Source organism: Myiozetetes cayanensis, unplaced genomic scaffold (assembly GCF_022539395.1).
Source record: "Myiozetetes cayanensis isolate MyiCay16 unplaced genomic scaffold, myiCay2020 scf6-25, whole genome shotgun sequence".
In the NCBI taxonomy this organism is placed as follows: domain Eukaryota; kingdom Metazoa; phylum Chordata; class Aves; order Passeriformes; family Tyrannidae; genus Myiozetetes; species Myiozetetes cayanensis.
In genome coordinates, this window is record NW_026087853.1 from 42824824 (window position 1) to 42845025 (window position 20202).

The 20202-nt window shown below is 41.3% G+C and overlaps 1 protein-coding gene across 4 annotated transcripts in view; it reads right to left on the reverse strand.

The window, feature by feature from the left end:
• The window catches only part of LDLRAD3 (low density lipoprotein receptor class A domain containing 3), a 104730-nt gene that overhangs the window by 34978 nt on the left and 49550 nt on the right, over nucleotides 1-20202 (reverse strand). For all 4 annotated transcript variants that reach the window (XM_050334948.1, XM_050334947.1, XM_050334950.1 and 1 more), the window contains exons 3-4: nucleotides 19057-19182; nucleotides 16016-16150 (exon numbers count right to left, since the gene is read on the reverse strand). In XM_050334948.1, coding sequence (XP_050190905.1) covers nucleotides 16016-16150; nucleotides 19057-19182 — 261 coding nt within the window. The remainder of the gene's footprint in view (nucleotides 1-16015; nucleotides 16151-19056; nucleotides 19183-20202) is intronic.

Genomic DNA, 20202 nt, shown 5'->3' on the forward strand with positions numbered 1-20202 from the left:
CCCCCAAACATTTACACCCAGGACCACAAAATACACTTTCAGCCTGAAACTAAATGTAAATTGTAAAGGGCAAAAGAATGGTTTAGAAACTGAGAACCAGCAAAACCAGAAATAGGTAATCAATCCAGCTGGACTGAGGATGGATTCATGTGATTTACCCGTCACTGACTCTGTGAAAATCAACCTCAGTCACTTCCATCCATGGAGAGAGAAACTAATGCCAAGAAAAATGAAAGAGAATCCTTATTTGATCATTGTTTGGAGTTCCAGAGATCAAAAAAGCCCAAACAGTATAATAAATAATAAAAAATGAAGTCATAACATCTGCATACCTCCTGTACTCCTCTGAAATGAAGCACCTATGCAAACACATGAGACTTGTGGCAGGGGAGAAACTCACAACAGATAGAATGCAGAGGACAGAATGAGATCAGGACAGGTTGAACCACACACAAAATGTCAATAAAAAGGTCGATGTTTGAAGATGAAGCCAGAGAGCAGCAGTTTAATAACTTCCTAATGACAAAATGGGCCTGAATGCAGCTTGATCTAACCACTGGAGAAGTAACAAGCCAAAAGACAAGCTCAGAGTTACATGATCCTTCCTCTGGACAACGAGAAACTTCTTTCAAGAGTTATTTAACAAGACTCAGCAAGAATTGGTACACAAAATCTTCATAAAAAAAATGTAGATGGGATGGAGTGTTCATTAAAAGCTGAGACTACATTTACATGTACCACATCAGCCAAACAGCAGTTTTACCACACACCACAGAAAGAGTGGAAGCAGCCCAGTGTAGGGCAGAGTTCTCTAATCTCAGCATCGGTGTTCACCCATGTCCTGGGTTACAAAAAAATTCTAGTACCCACCTTTTCTCCAATTATGGCTTTTTGCTGTTTTGCCTTCTTTAAAGAGACTGCACTGCTCATGATTAATGATTCAAACATTTGACCACCTGCAGTGGCTGCTCAGGTGCTGTAAGAGACTGGACTACTGGTGCTGATGGTTCAATCAGCTTTGTGCTTTGCTGATGTGTGCTTTGCTAACAATGTGCAGAGTGGCCACCCACGCCAGGGGCTGAAGATGTGCACATCCCACACCTCAGGCTACAGGCTGGGTGTTATAACAACATAAGGAAAGAGGTAAATCCTTCGAGATGGGGTAGTGTTTCTTTTTCCTTCTTTTTCCAGATGGCTCAGCTGTGATAATTCACACTTGGCCTGAAGGAATTCATCTCTTGTTGATGAGCCATAAAGGACTACAACCACCACTTTGACCAACAAACAACGAAACAGCAACAACCAAGTCTTGTCTCTGGATCCAATGGGTGTCTTGAAGGTCCTTCCAGTCACCTGGGGGGTCTGCAGCCCTGCTTGGACTGCCTGTTCCAGTACTGCAGCCTCACTCCAGCACCACACAAGCACCAGCTGGTATTGAACCCCAGCTATCTGTTGTTTCCTGCCAGCACTGACTCTCCAACTGTTCCTGCCAAATTTTGCAGGAGGGGGAGGTGAACCACGTGGCAGGGTGGACATCTGGTCTCTGTGCTGTGGTCATGTGTGTTTTTCTGGGTGGGGAAGGCTGGCTGCCATCTCAATTTGGTCCAGTGGGCAGGGCTTGGGAAGCTTCTCCTCATCAGTTGGTTTAACCCAGTTTTATCAGTATTGTTCTTAGCATTCTTCCTGATAAAGAGTTATTTCTTCACTTACATCAGGGCGTATTTGGTCTCTCTCTCTGTATTGGAGGGAGGAGACATCTGTCTGATGTCTCTGCCCCTTCCAAATTGTCTCAAACTGAGACAACCCACAAAAGCTGAGATAATTTCACACTACCCTATCAAAGGAAATCAGAGATCTAGAGAGTTTGTTCTGCATGCAAAAGGGAAAGAAATATTAGAGTCATTCTGTACCTGTAAAAAACGATCCATGCTACAGGCTTGTGTAGAGGCCCAGAAACCACAAAGGCTACATAATACCTGAAGAGTTTTACTTGGCTTTAGAGCAAAGGTGAAGTTAGAACAGGAAAACTTCTTGTGAGAGCTGCAGGTACAATAATCACCCAGAAACAGTAATTAAATCCTCACAGCCCCAAGGCCTTGAATCCTAGACCGAAGAAAGCATGGCAGAGTGGTGCAGGACAGGGCAAACTGAATTTTTAAGCCATGGAGATCCTCTTCGAAGCTTCTAACAAGGAGATAAATGAAAATAAATAAAGACTGTGTGATATCTTCTCAAGTCAGAGTTCTTTCAGGCTGGGAGAAGTTTTGCTTGCATTAAGTTATCTTTGGCGCTTCATTATTTATAATAATGGCCAGTCTTTGCAAGCAAAGATCCGGGGAAGGTCTTTCCACCTTCCAGCCTGCGCATTGGATTTTTTAGGTGAGACACAGTGTGCGCGGAACTGAGCCCACCCTTTAATCCTAAGGTTCATCTGCCGGGGCCAAGCGAGCTTGGACGGTGGCAGCGAGGTCCTTAGGACGTAGGTGGGTTGCCTTTAAGGGCTAACGAGCTCCACCTGCCCGGGAGTGGCCCTGACCGGGAATCGAACCCGGGCCTCGGCGGTGACAACGCCGCGCCCTTACCACTAGACCACCAGGGGCTCCGCACTTCATTATTTACCTCTTTGAAAAAAAACACAACACACTGACTTTTCATAAAAAGGGTGATCTTTTCAAATTTGCCTAAGAGCACAGAACCTACTAAAAGTTGGGCTTACTTGTGTATCTATCTAAACAGATGCTTTGGGAAAAAAATTCACCTCATAGCTTTTGGCTTTCTTGTTGGGACATAGCCATAGCATACTTAAGAGAAACACATTCCTTTCTCAATGTGATAAGGGCAGAAGTGCACAGTACCCTCTCCCAGCACTCTCTTAATTTCCCTGGCTCTCTCACTGCATAGTAAAAGAGAAAAGGGTATAGAAAAGAAAGAAAAACGAAAAAGCTAAAGAAGCCCCTCCTAACTACCAGGAGAAGACAGAATATGTTGTGATTGCAATTCCAGAGGCAACTGCCATAAGAGTAATATAATAGTTTTGGAGAGGCAGTCCTGCAGCCCCTGGAAACGAAGGAATTGAAAAAGTCTGATTAATTTTTTTCCCTCCCCTCTCTTCAATCAAGTCCCAGAACCAAAAAAAGCAGCAAAGAGCGCAGCAGAGAACCCCACCCTGTTGCACATAACAAAGACTTGTGGTTCAAAAAGCAAAGACGCAGGGGAGATTTTTTTCTGAAGCACCACTCGCAGATCTTGCAACAGTGAGGAATACTTCCAGACAACTGCTGTCAACAGCCTGCATTCAACCCAGCTGCAAAGGCTTCATTTCCCTCCTCCCCTTTATTACGTGAATGGACAACAGTTCCTGCTCTGCACACCAACCTCTGCAATGCCGTGTTTGCTGCCATGTGTTGTGCTTGGCAGAGGGCTGGGCAAAGGGTTGCCCCCAGTCTGCACTCCAGAAATGGACTATTAACCCAGTTCTTGTGGAAACTTCCTCCTCCAGCAGATGTTTAATGCAGTAACTTCTTTCAAGAACAATCCCCTCACCTCCCACTGCAAGGGCTTGGTTCCGGTGTCCAAGGGGAATGTCCTGCAGCCAACACACACACCTTATGTCAAAAGCATCAGGACACTGCTCCCACCTAGCAAACCACAGGCAAGGAACTGCTAGCAGCATCACAGAAACCTGTGACACACACTATAAATCAAGGCCATAAAGTATAGGCAGTACAGATCATATGGTAAAATAGGCAGAAAGGAAATTCCTGCTCTAACAGCTTTAGCACAGCCAGAGTAGAAACTGATTCCTTTTCTCACCTGATTGTGAACTGCAGACACCACTAAACTTATATTAAATCTCTGTTGAAATTACCATCAAGAAACACACAATTGCTATGAATACTAACAGCTGGCAATGCTGTTGTAGAGGGCCTCTGTCTGGCAATCATGTTGGAGAGATGTGGTCCATAGATAGACCAGAAATGAATGTATATCCAGTCTTCTCCGGGAGATGTATGATTTCTCCTGCATATGGGTTTTGAGGGTTCTTTTGTATTTCTTTGTGTTTCAAGCCTAGATGATCTTCTACTTCTCCAGGGTGACACTAGAACAATGTTTGAGTAGGAAAGATTTACCTAAATAGGGCAATAAAGCTTTTTAGTGTTTTAACTGTAGATAGACGAGTGAAGTCTTGGTATAGCTTAATGCACAGTTCCTCTTACTTGATACTTCCAGAAAAGCCAAAAACAAACATGCAAAGAAAGAGCATGATAAAAACACTGAAGCCAGAAAGAAGCCAGAAGGAACAAACAACAGAAACAAGTGAGGAAAAGCCCCCAGTGGCTTACAGGAAAGAAGACAATTTAAAAAAAAAAAAAAAAAAAAAAGAGGGGGAAGCACAAATGTCTTTACTTGAAAAGTTTTTATAACAAGGTAAAGTAGAGAATATGGTGAGGGTGAAATGATGATAGAAAGAGCACAGAAACAGGAGAAACAGGTTCAGTATGTTTCCTCTACTTTGTATTTACACCAGACTTTCTGGAAAGATTGACCATATTACTGATGTACAGATAAGAAAGACTCAGACCAAAAGCATTCCTGTACCTTCCTGGGAAATTCATTATTTGAAGGTTAACTCACTGCACAGTGTTTTTCCATGTTGCTTGGTTTCCAGCTCAGATGGGCCATATAGCTTGCAAAGGCATCTGTTGTGACATCTCTCCAAAATGCAGGCTCACAAAATCACGTCTGCACGTTTCCTCAGGCACCTCCAGCCAGCACTCCTTCACATACAGAGTCTTAAATTACATCCACCTTGGCCAGGAAGGTACTCTCTGAATATTTTCTTGCAATTATCAGTCATGCCTAGAATTTAATCTCATATGTCTGCCAACTAATCATCAACTCTCTGGGATTTACATATCAAGGGGCGGAAAAGGTAGTCTGGAAAACAAGGGAGAGACCAGCAGTAGCTTCTGCAAGCACTCAGTGATTCAATCACACTTGTGCTGTGAGATCAATGAAAAAAGCAAGAATTTGGGCTTAGGGATGCAAACTTTGGCAGCTAATTCATCACAAAACTGATCATGTGTGCATATGAACAGCAGGTTACCACCATCTCAGTCTTAATTATACGAGTTGTTTCCCACACAATAGCAATTGACAAGACTGTGGCCAAGTGACCCTTTCATTAAATGAAATTATAAATTTTAAAAAAAAAAAAAAAGGAGGAGCATGGGTTATGCCACTACCTACAATGTCCACCCCCTATCTACATGCCAAGCTCTACTCACTGCCACCAGGTCTCATTTTTTATCACACAGTTGCTTTCCTCCTCTCAGACATGCTGTAGCCATGCAGCCACCCTGCTGTCTGAGCCCATCTCTGAAGAACCTCCCTATCTAACCTATCACCAACACACTTTTTCCAATCTGGTCAGACAACTGTGGCCTTAATAGCAAGTAACAACAAGTAAAAAAAACAGCCTGGAATTTGTTCACTTTTGAATGGAACATATAGTCTTCTCATCCCCCTTTTCCTGGGTGATCCCAGTCATCCAGTTACCAAACAAGGATATAACTTCCCTCACACCACTGTTTTCCTGAAGTCACATGCTTTTTGTTTACTAAGTCTGGAGTGTGAAAAAAGGAAATTAAATTTGACGGTCACTTACAGTAAGGACACTCTCTTTCCCATACAGTATTCCTACAACTACGGGTTCTTGCAAGTATCATTGCAAAACACCTTGCAGAGCTTCCACTTAATTGCACATAATGTTCCCTTCATGTCAAACCAAGACAAAGCCACCTCCCTGCAAAACAGTCAGCAAGGCTCCAGCCACCATGGACTTCAAAGTGTCAACTGACACAACAGTTCAAGTTTTGGTTCAGAAAACCTCTGAGCTCTAGAACTTGTGCTGCAGAAGGGTAGTCCTAAGTCCTCCCCTGTAAGGGTAAATTATGAGCACCATTTGCCATGGAAAAATCTGCCTCAAAAAGTCTAACAGCATTTTCCTCACAGCCATCAAAATCAAGGTTGGTGTTTGCTTCCTATTCAGCATGTAGGAGGCAGAGGGAAATGATGATCTAAGACAAAAAACAGTTGAACAAGTGGAACAAGTTAGATTTTAATTCCCACAGGTTTTAGTGCAGCGTAACACATTTCCTAACCTCTTAACAAAAACACCAGATCCTCAAAATTACTTCCACTTAAGAACTAGTTGGTAATTTCTGCATTTACTGTAGTGCAATAACACTATTAAAATAAATTAAGCCTTGAAAGCTTCTTTGGAACTTCAGAGGATGTAATTCAGCACCAATGACCTGATCCCACACTGACTAGCTGGTGCACTTCAGGTGACAGATAATATTCAGAAATGATTAATAACATTTATTTTCTTCAAATGACTGTATAATATTTCATAAAGCTTTCAAAAGTTAAAAGTTTGGTATTTTTCATATGTAAAATAGAGATCAGGCATACAACCCAAAATGCCCAAGGCCATTTATCAGGTCAGTAGCAGTGAGCATCAGGCAGTTCCACCTCTGTGCTCAGGGCACGTCAACAGGCACTCCCAGTGTCCCCGTCCCCACCTTCAGCCACGTTAGTGGAAATAGTACTATTATAGTACCTATGCCCAGTAGGGCATAGGTATGAGCAGGACTTCTGCACCCAATGCTTCCCACTCACCAGGTTGTGACTTCCCTTAACAGCCCAGACCTACCTGGAGATCTGAACTTGAATTGAAATTGAACTTGAAATTAAATTGAACAGAGATGCTAAAAAGCACTTCATGGCACCGTACCCTCCACAATCCTCCCCTGCTTGTTTTCTGGGTTTTACTGTTTGCATAGACTCTATATTACAAATAAACATAAAATTAATTATTCATCTTTTAATTCCCATTGCATGTTGATGTTTATGTAATTGAAAACCATATAATTGCTTTATGTTTTTAACGTCCCTCATAAATATGGATTTTTAACGCAATCCTTTACAGCAAATTAGCACCAAAAATCTGGTAATGTGAGATGGGAGCATGAGTTACTTTGGCAAGCTCAGGAACAGCACACAGACTAAAGACTGGTGTGATGTCTCTCATCACTTCACAATTTCCAGCAGGCTAAAGAAAATCCACTGCAGTACCCATCTTTGCCAGAAAGCCTGATCAGACTCTGGGACACAAGTTTTCATGCAAGAGCAGCAGAGAAGGAAAAGCTAGAATTCAACAGCCTCATCCTTCACACATTTACAGGTACTGAAATGCTTGGCTGAGGATGAATCTCAGCTTAATCTAAAGCCTGGCAAGAAACTTTCTTTTTGTGTGATAATCCACTTTCTTATCAAGTTTCATTTGCTAGTTTTAGATCAGGCACCATGAAATACCATTCTCTGGAACCTTGGCTGGCCCCTTGCTTGGGTTTTAAAAATCCCTCTGAAGCAATTTATGCTCCACTGTGAATACAGCATATATATGGTATAGCAACTTAAGTGTGACCTACAATAAAGAAACAAATACCTTTAGCTTCAGCTGCAGAAAGTTGACCTGGCTGGGACCAGCATTTGGAAGGAGAGGGCAGGAAGATATAGTAAAGTCTGGTAGATACACTTTGATATTAATACCACCTCAGTTGTGAGATATCCCCCACAATTCAGTTTTCCATACCCTTATTTGTCCTACAGGATGATATAGAATCCTATTTTCTGTAAGGCAGAGTGAAATTGTAGCTATGCTAGTACAGTGAAGTAAAACCACTTAGAGAAAAAACAGAATTACTCTGAGCGAGGATTTCTCAAAATAACAGACACAAACTGCTGAGGCTATTGAAGTCCTGCAGTCCTGGGATCACCTACATTTCTGAAGGCAATTCTCCATTTCTAGGTGCTCTCTTTCCTACAAACCAAGTGCATTGCACCAGCACAGATTCTAGCTACAGGGACATCTGGCTGACCTGGAGTCGCTGCATTTATTCTTGTTGAGCAAATGTCAGCTGAGCTCAGAAGCCCTGCTCTAGGGGACTGTCTACACTGAAAACATGCTGCTTTAGGTCAGTCACATGTACTAAACTGCTACAACATCTGAACAGAGACACTTTTACACCTGGTCACGTTGGCTTTGCTTGTGGCTTTACGTTTGAGTAAGAACACACATACAAGCTTTGACAGAGCTCACATATAACAAATTATTCCCAGATATAACTGAAGTTGTGAAAATACATGGATTTTAACCATGTGCAAAACTAGTTTCAGCTGGAGACAGAGTTGCAGTCTGACATTTTAGGAGCCACATCTTCCAACTCTACTGTTGGCAGCCACAGAGGGGGGAAAAAAACACAAGAAAACAAATGAAAAACCTACCCCAAAGTCTGACACATGAGTTGCTGGGATCTGTTTTTCCCAGGCGCACAGTTCTGAGAAGCAAAACTGGTCTTCTAATAAATTCCACTGCTGCACAAAAGACCCAGACCGACTCCTAAAGAGAAAGAAAGGGACAGTGGTGCTCTCTGCCCAAGTCCCAATGCAAACTGCTGAATGCAGCCACCTTCCTCAATAGTTCATCTTGGGAAATCATTTCTAACAAGTGGTTACAGACACGACAATGTCAGACCAAGATTTGCAAAGGTAGCAAAGCACAAATTAACGTCAGACTTTTGCTGCTCCAGTTAATGCACACAGGTCTCAAAGCTACATCTAGGGCTAAAGCAGTATCACTTACCTAAGATTAATGTCAGTAATCAGGCTAAACAACAAGGTTTTGCCATCTGACTGAAACTGTAGGGCTGATGGGGCCAGACCTGGTGGGAGAGTCGTACAGACCAGCTTCCCAGCTGTACTTGAAAGTAGAATTACAGGTTGAGGCAGGGTAGTCTGATAAATGAGGGTTAGAACTGGAAACAGAGGAGACAGCCAAACTAACTCCCAGTCTGCTAGTGAGAGCATCTCTTCAGTACTTAATGAAGGAAATAATGTGGTTCTTCCCTGACATGTGTTTGCTATGACAACTACCATTTTCCAACAAAAACCAGGTTGTCCCAGTACTAAAACTATACTAACAAAAGTTAAAGTTTCATTTTAAATACAAACACTGTAATAATTTTCTACAATAACTGTAGAAAATGCACTTGGTCACCGTACCTGAAGCTGATTTTTTTTTATACCAAGTCCAAGATTAACATCTGTGCCTTTTGTTTGGATTCTCTCCACTGACACCAAAAAGACTGAGGGCTGGCACCTACAGTCCAGCAACAGAAGCCTTCTGCACAATTGAATCACACTGACATCCATGAAAAGATAATGTAATTCAGCAGCCAGGACGCGGCACGACATGCCAATACATACAGTGTACTTCAAACACATACATGATGCCATAAACTTGTGGAATATGTATTTGAAAGTAATTAATTTTCACTAATGACAACTCCAGAGATAATGAGCCTCAAGATCAACGGGGAAAAAAAATGTCCTTTACTTTACATTTGTCTTCCTTCAGCGTGACATTTTATCACCTGTTTTTGAAGTTCTGAAGCACAGGCAATGAAACTGGATATTCAAGTCATCACCTCTTTCTGGAACTGTTAATTAGGCATAAATGTCACAAAGTGAAGGTAAAAATATCTGGACACAATTGCTAAGCTCATATTTCATCTCTGCACAGGTGAGAAAATCCCATGCTTTTTCAGGTGAAATTCTCAGCTCCTCTCATCAGCCACTGCCTGAAAGGGACGTATCTGATACACAGTTACTCCCACACCTACTGTTTTTGTAATTAGCCGCAGAACTGCAATTTGAGTCCCAGCAACAACAATAACATTTAAGAATCATGGTATTACAGCAGGAGTCCAATGAGGCACTGCAGTTGGACCAGCACTTCCATCATGGGAGTGAGCTGTGCCTTGAGGGAAGGCTACCATCAGCATCCTGAAGTATGTCTGTCTACAGAACAGGCTTAACACAAGCTGCAGGCAAAGAGTGAGTGCCTTGTCCTTACTATCTCCAAAGAACTGCTTTCAGATCAAGATGATTGTTGCTAGATCCTATTTTTCTTCCTTTTTATCTGATAAAGTTGTTGGCAAAAATGGCGACTCCCAGTGGCAATAGCTCATCTATGATTTGACCTTAGGTCTTAAAACTGATTTTTACAATAGCCAAGTCATCACCTGCTGGTAATCTGGAGCTTGAAGCCATCAAAGGTGGGCTGAGCAGGGGAGATCAGGTGAAGAGTAGGGACACCTCCTCAGATCTACAAACACCCTTTTAAGTAAGTTTGTTGTCCACTGAAGACCTAAGTCATTGCTTGTCTATTGCCACATTATATTGTTCTAAATAAAATAGCTGCTCTCCAAACAGGGGTAGCGTAACATTTTGGCAGCATGTCGTTTATTATTCTACCAAAATGACAGGCCAAAGTGTCTGCAGGAGCAACATGCTGGTCTAAAAGAAGACTATTCCTCAGGTACATATGCCTGTTCTGCAACAAAACTTTGTCATATTCACAAGCACAGGGAGCTAAGAGACGTAGCAACTCAAATCCATTTGCACCAGCTGGCTGGAACTCTCCCTGATATCCCCTGACATCTATTTTAAACTGCTTTAATTCCAAAGCCTTCATGCAGAGTGAAGTAAGAGTTCCTCTCTCAGTCCCACTCAGAAGTCACCATGCTTCTGAATGAGTCTGGGCCCGTGTCCAGTAATGCCTGGGTTATTATCTGCTGTTCCTACCAAGTGATGAACAATCCATTTTACAAACGATGGAGTGGCCTGGGGGCAGCACAGACAGCAGAGTGCACGTGCTGTCGAAATCAATGCACAGGTTGACTTACCAGTCACTCGAATCACCAGTACCAATGACATGAACATCTCCCTCCTGTAGCTCACCTTACCTACAAGTCCCCACGCAGATGGATGCGCTTTTTTCTTGACAAGTACTCTCTCTAAAAAATCTTATGAGGAGAGAAAAAAGGAAAGAAGAGGAAGCCTGGATGCAGGGAATAGAGGAACACAGGAATGAAAGAATTTACAGCTGACAAAAACATTTCCACACAGCTAGTGTTATAAAAATGGGATATTAGAGAGTTATATATGCTCAGGCAAAACCTTAATTTAATAAAACATTCAGTGACATTCTGTTTGCATCCTTCCTTAAGTTTCTGCTTCTATTTGTCTGCCTCTGAGTATTAAATTCCTGCTGTAGGCTGAATCTGGGCTAAGATTATGCACAATAATTGTGAGTCGAGCTTCAGTTTACAAGCTGAGTCAATAATGAGTCAAAGAGAAACTCAATAAAAGGAAATGTATGCTGCCAGGATCAGACTACAAAGCTTTGGGATGTCTAAGTAATACCACAGCATTTGGGAATTTCAGAATTTCAATATACCACGTCCAAAGGGCTAATTACAAGCTCCTTATGGAGTCAGAGATTCTGGGAGTTATTTGTGTTTCAAAAATTAGGTTTGGTGGTATTTCATTGAAATTTAGAGTACGTCTGTTCCACTTAGCTGTCAAGTCTAAAATCCAATATGCATTGCAATTCCATCATGCAAACACTAGCAATGGCCATAGTGCTTACCTCTACAGCCAGTCTGCTTCCAACTTTTTCCATACCTTAATCCATGGAAATTACCATTACAGAATTCATATTATCACCTAAAAATTAATTTCAGTAAGTCAACATTTTGAAGGGTTTTCCACTTATTTGATACAGGGTCAGATTTTTTTTTTTTTCATATGCTGACAATTTTTATGCCACAGAGAAAAGGGCAGAGACTTCTAAAACTCTGTCTGCTTCTAAACCTGTTTTAGAATACTGGGGTATATCAAAATCCTAATGCAAATTCAGTGAAAAGATATGCAAAAAATAAAAGAAGGAGGTACCCACATGTGCAACAGTGGACATCACCAAATACACTGCAGAAACATATGGCAAAAATTAACTTCTGAACACTTCCAAAATGTTTGGTTTATAACTCGACTGCAACTGTACTGTTTACAAACAACTGCAGAGCTAGAATTTCAGAAACATTACTGAAGTCAAGAGCCTCTCTTTACAGCAGCAGTCAGAGTGAATACAGACTAGCAGCAATAAAACTCTCCTTCCTAGGCAACGGGGTTAAAGCTAGTGACGGTATTTAGTAAACTTATATGGAAAGAAAAGAAGGGCCACAAAAGGAAAGTGAGTTTGAATCAAAATATCCAGTGTGCTTTTGTTGGTGTTAAAGCCTTCTAAACCCTAAGTACAAAATGGAGGAGAAACTAATGGAAGAGGCCCTATGAGGATACATTTAGATAAATAGATAAAATCCCACAATTTAGAGAATAAATTAAATACAGTCCTGGAGCTGAACAAATTTACACAGTTGTTGGAAAATATTAAGAAGGAGAAATTCCCTTCCAATTGAGTGAATGCCTGTCACAGAACAGGAAATCCCCCCAACAACAGGCAGGCCTGAGGAGTACACCCAGAGTAGATGCTATGAATGATTAGCACTGTCTGCTAATTTGAGGCACAGGGAGAGATCTTACAGTGGCAAGGGAAAGAAGTGTGTGGGGAAGAGGAACTTTTCCTGTATTAAGATCCATTAAGTACAGAACAGGAGCAGAAATTTCCAATCCCTGCTGGTGTTAAAACTGGAATAACTCCCTAGAAAGAGTAATTCATATATTCGATTCATGGATAATCCAAGCACTTATATCCTCCATCCAATCCCAAAACTCAAGCACATACTTTGATGAATACACCACATTCCAGACTAAGGGAAGTATTTGGCTGTACTACTTCAATGCTGGGAAACTGAGATGACCAAAGTTTAGCTGGGGTGGGATTAAAGGAACAGCCCTTAAGTTTATTGTGGCAGTGACAAGAGCTACAAATAATTTCTGTCAGGAATTAGAGTTGAATTATTTGACTCGCTGCTAAACTGTCCCTGTTTAATCTGGCACTTTCCCCATGACATACAACACCATGACTTTGTAAGACATGCAACACTCGGTTACAAGTGGTAAGAAGAAAGGAACACGTCCTGCAAAATTTGATCTTCCTCTCATTTTCACAACTAAATCCTGGGGACTGTGTCTCCCTCCTCTCAAATGAATCTGCTAGTAGTTATGACTAAAATTAATCTTTATAAACGCACTTCTTCAGGCTCATCCCAAATTGCAGCATGCCAGTAAAGCTATTATTAATCGAGGATGGCACATTTTGAAGTGCTCCATGTCAAAGCTGGGTCAGTATGTTTTTCAATGGGAGGTCACATTCCTGTTTTCCTAGCCTGCAGAGTGACCCTTCTTGATTGAAAGGATCTTTACGCATGGAGGAGTATCTGACACAAACCAAACTGATATGCTACTGGAGCTTTCCAGTAATGACAGTAGGATAAAGGAGGCCTTTGAAGTTCATGGAAGAGTAGGAAGAGGTGTTAATTTAAAAAGCTTGTCAGTATACCCAAGAGCAGAAGGAGAGCAAAGCATCAATTAATAATTAACACTTCTATTTTTCCATGTTATCACAGTATCTCAAACCAGTTTGCAAACATTGATTAAGTCTAATGACGTGCCCCTGAAGCAGACAAGCATGGATGAAGCTCTACTCCTACCAGCCAGGATGGCACTCTGGGAGCATTTTGTTTAGCTGATCTATGCCCTCTTTTCCCCATCTGTTATATGGTGATAATGACAGTATCATACAGCAGTTCAGAAGCTTAGTGACTTCTAAATCAACACATTTATAGATAGAAAAATAGCACAAAAGGGCAATCTCATATGTCAGACTACACTCAATTACACTGAACTAAAGCTACCACATTTGACGTGATAACATAGCCAGTGGGAAAAAACCCCTCTATCTCCATTTTATAACACCTTACAGATTTGCTTTGCTCTGTCCCCAAGTACCCAGAGCACTTGAGTTCTAGTTAATGACCAGGATTCTTGGGTACTATGTTAACATTGTACTTACAGTAATTAGATCTGCTGTAGAAAGAACTGTGAGAAATTAAAGACTGTCCACAGTAGCCTCTAACTCCCAATTAACACAAAGTAGTCGGTGTGTTTGGAAGCCAGGACAACATACCCATAGCTTAAAACTCCACAGGGAACTGTCATTTACATTGAGATGGGAAGTTGAACAGTTGAACACTGTTTAATCATTGCTTTGAAAGACAGGTACCCAAGCATCATCCACTTACAGATGGTGAAACGGCAATTCAGGGAAGCTCTGAGCTGCCAAAACCAACCACACATGCCAAAACCAGCATTACACTTTTGGAACTCCTCACTTCCAACCCCACAGTCAGACTTTTTTTTTTCTTTAAATAAAAGAGCCCGCAAACCATGGATGCTCTTGTCTTAATGAAAAAGAGTTCTTTCTTCCTTGTTTGGGTCTCTTTCACATATATAATCAGATAGATCTACTTTGCTTAACCCTCTTCCTATTCTGACATTTCCAGGAGAACCAAATATAGAGACAAGAGTAAATGCTTCATGAAATACAGCTCTTTTCTTCTCCTACACCCAACAGTCACTTTCAAAAGCAGATTGTCATGACAACAAACAACCTGGATGCAATCCAGCCAATTAATCTGCAAAGGAAGCATTCATCCCAACCTTGGAAAACAGCACTGCTTCTTTAGGCTTTAGAAGCTAAAAAAAGAGAGAAAGAAAGAGAAACCCACTACAAAACCTTACCACCTGCATTAATCTTATTATGCTGCCTCAGACCTGTAGTGAAGAGCAATTTGTCCCTCAGCCCATGCTAGTCCCTCACCATCCCTTTCCTCCCTCCTCCAGACAGAGAGTAGGGGCAGGTCAGACCCCCTCTCCGAGGTTCTGATCCAAGTCCTGTTCCCAGGCTGTAATGCAGCTCAGCATGCAGAGGCATTACCAGGATGACTTCTTCAGCCTTTCCATGTGGAGCCACAGGAAAGAGCTCACAGGTTAGGTGGAGGAACGACACAGAGGAGATTGTCACACACCACTGCTATAAACCCTGTTTTGTTGGCATTGCTGTTGCATATCTTCCCTCTTCCTCTGTGAGTTGTCAATAATATTTATCATCATGTTAAGCTCAGGATTATTTTCTTTTCCACAAAAGACTAAATGATCAGTGCAGCTAGACATTAAAGTCATCCTCCTTCAATTCCACTAATTACTTCTTCCTTCATACCCTGCTCTATCTCTCTTCACATGCCCTGCTTTCCTTAGGCAGAAGCATATCATCCCTCTCCTGCAGATATCCTGCATCTCCCATATTTTGCCTATCTCTCAGTAGTAACTCAGACATTAAAATGTTTAGTAGTGATGCCCAGTACATATCATTTCTTAACCTCAAGTCATTCATATATACTTGACATTTTATAAAATACTATGGTATCAAGTTGCAGAAAACAACACTGAAAAGCACTAGACGTAGACTTTAGCATAGGTCAAAAAGAAAAAAAAAAATCAAAGACTGTTTTGAGATTCTCACAAGATTCAATATACAACAAGTTTCAAACAAAAATTTTCTTCCCTGTGTTCGTCCTTTACTCTATATACAGAAACAAGGAAGGGTAGGAATAAATGCTTTTACAGTAGACTTGTCCTGCAATGAAACATGACTTTCAGAAAGTAACTGAGCAGTGAGGATCTAAAGTTTTAAGACTACACAAGAGTTACTCATCTGGTAAATGGACAGATTCACTTCCAACTGTACTTTTACTATCGATCCCCCTGGGTCCAATCCATCTCACAGAAGTTACTAAATGGATTCCCAGCAACTTCAGTGAGCACTGGATCACAGATTACAAGCACTTCCTGCAAAAATGTGTTTTTACTAATCTGAAAAAGATACCAGTCTTCTGAGCACTGAAAATTCAATGTATGCATGCACACACACACATTCTACACATTTCATTATTTGCAGAACAAGGAAACCACAGCTCCAGCCAACTCAGAGCAAGCCAACAGAACCGTATTTCCTGCTGAGCCTGTTCCATGTTAATTTGAGTTGGAATACCATTGCAGAATAGAATAAAATCCCTGTGCCTACCTTGAGGGCTTTCGCAGCTTTCTTCATCACTGTTGTCTTGGCAGTTATTCTGACTGTCACACACAAAGCTTTTATCAATGCAAAGACCATTTTTACAGTGGAATCGGGCAGTAGAGCAAAGCAAGGGATTTGCTGCTGCAAAAAGAGAAAGTGAGATCTTTCATTAGAAATTCTCTTGCCCAGGCAGTTAAATAGCCTGTAAGCAATCAATGACAACAGGCCACAACTCAACAGCTGGTCAATCCGCTGAATATGTGAAAGTAACTTGGCAATCACACCAACCTTCCCTCTAAACAGGGAGAGCTGAAACTTCCAATTCGTGCAAGATTCATTACAATTAGCAGAGATTTAGTCCACCCACAGTTGTGATAAGCCTTCTGTTCATTTTCATGAGAGCCCTAATCATGATCACTGTTCCACATTTGCTCACACTGAAGACATATGGACTTGAACTGCCTACCATAAACACCGACTGTTGATTCACTCTACAACAAACTCAGTTTAGTTCAAGTTCCATACTATAAGGCAATGATCCTGGCTGAGAACTGCCAGGCAGTGGTTTATTTACCTTGCTTCTGGTTTTTTCCTCCTACCCCATTTTCCTTGCTATTTTGAATTGATACAATGGCACTGCTGAAATCTCTCAACTTCTCACTGTTTCGAATTTCAACTCCTTTTTAAGGGTATATGCACATTACAGTAGCACCCAGAAAGTCCTTTCACCTAAGACCCACTGTTGCACAGAGAGCAAAAACAGAATAGTATTTAAGCAGACTCATTTAGGTAGAGCAGTCTTCTCACCATGCCAAACCCAGCAGTATACATGCTCTAAAATGCTATGTCTATTTTCATTTAAAGCTTCAAGCAGTGCAGTTTTCAACACTTCTGGCAGATTACATCACAGTTTCAATGCATCTCACTGCCAAGGTTTCCTTGATACAGATTTCTCTTTTCTAATTTCAACCCCCTACTCTTAGCTATAGCCCAGCACACATAACTAAATGACCCCTCCTTGAACAGCATTTGCATCCTTCATATACAGCATATATATCCTTACTCTCCAACACAGTCATTGCTTAGCCAAGATATGCATAACTCAGCTGTTTTTAATATGTACTCGTAAACCAACCTCTCTCCCTCAATCATTGTTGGCACTCTTCTCTGACTCTTCTCAATGAGGTGACTGAAACTGAATTCAACTTTCCAAATGAAAACCTTAAAAAAGCTGTTTAGATGCCTTGCCTGCTTCAAACTGCTTCTCTGTCACAATAACAAAGGGCATTTCAGTTTTCAAATACTAATTGGCTTCCTATTTTTTATTATTTAAGTAAGAGCTGGATTTAAAGAGTCTTCAAAAATTAAAAAAATGAAACTATGGAGTCTGACCTGCATATAACTTGCAGGATACGTAACAAACACTCCCAATTTCTCCAGCTTCCCAAAAGCATGTTTATCATGAACATGCTAAAGCTCCTTTGGTTCAAAACTGCTGCACGCTGATTTTTGAGGTCACCTTAGGGCCTCATTGTTGTTCCTCTTCATAAGCAGTGACTAGACATTTAGACATGATAGAAAATATCAAGTGCGTGCTTAAATGGCATCGAAAAACAGGGACATCTGCAGCATGTTATCATCAGCTGTAAAGTCCTGTTGGAGCTACACTCTACAAGCTCATGGGAAATTGTTTCATTCATAATGAACTTCATAAGCTGGTGCACCTCCAGTTGAGACCTGCTGCTTGTCAGGTCACCACCTCAAGGATACTCAAAGCACTTTTGTCAAAACTTTTTTTAGTCCGCTTGTTTAAGCACAACCCGGAGGAATTTCCTTAGCCTTCAATCTACCTCTAGCTTCACTTGCTCTGCAGAAGTGCTAACTCCCTGCCACAATCCTCCCAGGGCCCAAACCAGACTCTCTAGGCCAACAACAGATGGAACCTTAAGAGGTATTCATGCTGTGGGGGAAAGCACACTAACAAGAAAGGCAAGTCCTCCAAGAAGCAGACAGTGATATATTACTGTAAAGATCACCCTTTCTGTTATCTTTGAAAGCTGGTGTCTGTTGTCCTCCTCCTGACCTTTAAATGTTATTAAAAAGAAATACTCAGCAAGCTCCAACAAGATAAGCAAGTATTTTCCTGCAAGCTTTTACCTGCAGACTCATGCTTTTACCAGCTCTTGATAATAACAGAGCTGCTGTCTTGAACATAACTTTTCCTTCCTGCTATGATATATCCCTTCTAGACTTACAGATACAAAAGGATCTACACAGCCACATGCAGAGAGTTTAGCCCAAGTCAAGCAGTACTTCAGATGAACTCCGTGCTGCAACTTCCCTGCAAGTTGCAGAACAGCAGCTCAATCTGAGATTAGTTCAGTTGGTTGGAGCATGGTGTTAACAACATCGAGGTTGTAGGTTTGATCCCCATGTGGGACATTCACTTAAGAGTTGGACCTGATGATCTTTGTGGGTCCCTTCCAACTCAGAATATTCTGTCAAGTTAGCTCATTGAAAGGCAGGCCCACCTTCAAGAACCTCCTTCTTCCGAGAACCTGTTTCTCAAAATATGCCATTATTTGCTTTTTTGTTGTTTGAGAACATGTATAAGCAAAGACACCTAAACCTACTGAATAACAAATACATCATATTCTTCAGTGACACGAAACAGGCAAATAAAAACAGAACAATTCAAAGTGATACTTAATATTTGCCCCATTTGAGTTACATTTGAGTACATAGAACATGCTCAAAGCAAACATGAAGCTTAAAACTCATTCAAAAGTCACAAACTCATTTCAAAGTCACAGAGACGCTTGAAGTATCATACAGGCATTATATGCAAAGCAAGAGTGAGCTGGACCTTAAAAAACAAAAAAACCCACAGATTGATTTATAAAGTGAAAAGACAAAGATGGGTTGTAATTGACAGGGAGAATACTTGACTCAGAAACTAAAGGCTACCCAATTCTTCCCTTTCTAAGTGGTATTAGCTAGTTGAAAGAAGCAGCAGTGCCCTCACTCGCATGCAGACCCACACTTACTGCAGTTCTCCTCATCGCTGCCATCGGGACAGTCCTCGAAGCCGTTGCAGCGGAAGCGGCCAATGATGCAGTGGATCCCGCTGGCACAGGGGAAGAATGTGGCGCCGCATTTGGATTTGGTTTTCGCTGGGAGAAGACAAGAGACAGGAGTGGGCAGAGGTGAGGGAAACAATTTACAAAGGTCAGAGATGCTTTTTTAGCAGTACAGTTTAGGGTGCTCTATGCAGTGCTGCTGGCACAGATGTTAGGTGCCTTCCAAGTTCCCTATGGCCTGCTTTCAACTACTTTAAGTATTTTTTGTGAGATTTCACCTGCTTGGTCTGATTTTTTCCAATTTGTGCAATTTCCAGAATGATTGAAACAATTAAACTTAAAACTAGTCAAATGACCTCTCAAAACAAATTTAAATTGCTCAATGCTTTGGAGTACAAATTTGTAAATTTGGCAAGAAGGTACTCCTAAAAGTCCCCTGAAGACCCACATGAATTTAACCAACATTTTACACTGGAGTAGAACTATTAACACAGAGGGTCACACTCCCCAGAAAACAAGATCAACTTGACCTCTTTGCATGAACATCTGTGGTAAATGTCACTGGCCCAGGCAAAAGTCCAGGAGACAGACAGGTAAGCAGGTCCTCAGGTGGCAGACAACAACCCTCAGAGGCAAAGGTCTATCTGCACTAGTCGTAAACCCCCCAACAACCTACAGCTCTACGTCATGCCGAGTCCACAAACACTAAACAGCAGCAAAAGTCTAGATCTTGTACACCACCAAGCTTCTCTTGCTTGCTCAGAGAAGCAAAACACTCAAGTGCCCAAGGAAGACAGAGATAATGAACACTGTAGAAAGTTCTAAGAATTTGGGATCTGTAGGCAAATTTGGACAATGACAATTATAGAAAGAGTAAGGAACTATCTGAAGAAGAAAATTAGTAATACAGAGATATTAAGCAAATTAGTGTCTTTGTGAGAATAAGAAAGACAAGAGATGCTCATAGAAGTATTTTTCAGGTTGCAAAATCAAACTCAAAAAAGACAGTGCTATAATTAATACTGCCTTTATCCAGCATGATTTATATACAATTGACTGCAAAAGGAACATGAGTTATATAAATTGCATCTCTTGCTGCAGTTCTTCCGGACA